General features: G+C 38.4%; 1 protein-coding gene across 2 annotated transcripts in view; it reads left to right on the top strand.

Annotated features, from left to right (window-relative positions):
- Window positions 1-25: 25 nt before the first annotated feature.
- Window positions 26-2,312, top strand: part of SARC_01779 — a 5,519-nt gene continuing 3,232 nt past the window's right edge. Inside the window, exons 1-2 of one of the 2 annotated variants that reach the window (XM_014304482.1) lie at window positions 26-54; window positions 1,127-1,224. In XM_014304482.1, coding sequence (XP_014159957.1) covers window positions 1,150-1,224 — 75 coding nt within the window. In that variant the 5' untranslated portion in view covers window positions 26-54; window positions 1,127-1,149. Of the gene's footprint in view, window positions 55-100; window positions 130-1,126; window positions 1,225-2,312 lie in introns of those variants that run through there. The other variant, XM_014304481.1, reaches the window with a different exon arrangement.

The raw sequence follows: 2,312 nt of genomic DNA, 5'->3' as shown, positions 1-2,312 counted from the left end.
GGTGTGAGGTGACGCGAATGTCAAGCGCTGTTGCTGACTACACAATTGCTATCGGTATGCTTGTGGCGTATAAGTGGTGTGAGGTGACGTGAATGTCAAGCGCTGCTACTGACTACACAATTGCTATCGGTATGCTTGTGGCGTATAAGTGGTGTGAGGTGACGTGAATGTCGAGCGCTGTTGTACGGGCTGTTGGTAGTTTCACATCTAGGTCAAGTTGAAGCTGTGGTTCGTTGGCTTGATTATAATATAGGTGATAGGGTTGTCGTTCCTGCTGGAATCGGACCGGTTGGTTGCAAACGAAGACGTGCTTCTGTATACGACTTCTCACAAGATTCTTCTGCTAGAACGTCGACATTCACATCATATATTCGCTCACCATGCCGCCCCCTACAAGCATGTGGTTCTCCAATACGACATGTTTTTCAGCTTACATACTAATTCTTACGGCCGCGGTGTTTTGACTAGAACGTGCTAGCCATGCCACTCACCCATGGCCTTGTGTTACAGACGTGTTGTCTCGTTTTACTGGACGTATTCACTATTGTTTTATTGCACGGACTTCGAACGGTTCAGCTGTGTCACTCACCCGCGACCCAGCTAGCGTGTTATGTATGTTATTTGAAACACACACTAGCGTGTTATGTATGTTATTTGAAACACACACTAGCGTGTTATGTATGTTATTTGGAACACACACTAGCGTGTTATGTATGTTATTTGAAACACACACTAGCGTGTTATGTATGTTATTTGAAACACACACTAGCGTGTTTTGTATGTTATTTGAAACACACACTAGCGTGTTATGTATGTTATTTGAAACACACACTAGCGTGTTTTGTATGTTATTTGAAACACACACTAGCGTGTTTTGTATGTTATTTGAAACACACACAGCGTGTGCCACGGGCCCGCGAACTTGTTGTTGCAGGCATCTGTAGCGCTTTTGGACACGTTCATTTGAGTAGCTCTGTGATTATTACATCCGCACTATATTGTGCGGTCCATATTTCAGGATATCTGTAGCGTGGTCTGGCACATGCGTTCAAGTAGCCGGGACATTTTATCCTGAAATTACGTGAAAGGTCAAGTTCACTGATCCACTCACTTGTCGCTTTTACAGATGTGTGGTCTGCGGGGTGTGTGATGGCGGAGATTCTGATTGGACAGCCAATATTCCCGGGCGAGAGTGGGGTAGACCAACTGGTAGAGATTATAAAGGTATGTGTATATGTGGCGGGGTGGTTCCGAAGGTGTCAGTGAGGTATTGAAGTATACTGTATGGCCTGTGTAGTATTCAACCAGCAATATAATACGCACAGGACACTTAAAACAAGTCTGTAGGATATGCACATAGAGGTAGCTTGGATGGTTCATTCTCCTCACGGCTATGGGTACTCAGATAGGACAGCTGGCTTTGCCTATAAGTGGTATTTCATTAAATTGTGAAGTACTATAGGCGCCCGTCTTCTACCAAAATTGGCTATGTGTAGCCAGCCCGAACCACACAATGAACTAGACACACCTGTTGGAACTCCACACAATGAACTAGACACACCTGTTGGAACGCCACCCGGTAGATGGCTGGAAAATACTACTGTAGTTAAATACGACAGATAGCTAATTGGTAAGATGGGTGAAACATAATTACGAAGTGCGCTGGTTCTTTGAAACTATGCATGCATAGCTAGTATCTGAGCCTTATTCTTATTATTTGCTATAAGTACATGCAACCACAAGAAGGAACACATATTTTCTTTCGAAGGGGGATATTGATGAATGTATTTGTAAACAAACGCGGATTGTTTTGAGTCCACGCGCATGCGTTTATAATATCATGTACACAACTTCATATAAAATTGAGATGTCTGTGTATATTACCAGTTATACTAGTACTGCATCCCCATAAATGAATATATTAAGACGTGGGTAGTTTGTGCCTATGCATATACATGTTCATGTTCTTATGTGTATATATGCTCTTGTACCCCTGATGATATAGTACATATGTATTATATGTATATATCCATATCCATATATCCATATCCATATATATATATATATATATATATATATATATATATAATGTATATAATATATACATATATATATATATATATATATATATATATATATATTTATATATATATATATATATATATATATATATATATATATATATATATGTATATATATATATATATATATATATATGTATATATATATTATGCATATATGTATATATACACACTTATACATATACATATATATATATATATATATATATATATATATATATATATATGTGG

The sequence above is a fragment of the Sphaeroforma arctica genome (genome assembly GCF_001186125.1).
Source record: "Sphaeroforma arctica JP610 unplaced genomic scaffold supercont1.74, whole genome shotgun sequence".
Taxonomy (NCBI): Eukaryota; class Ichthyosporea; order Ichthyophonida; genus Sphaeroforma; species Sphaeroforma arctica.
Note: the sequence above shows the minus strand (reverse complement) of the source record. Positions and strands in the feature narration are given on the sequence as shown.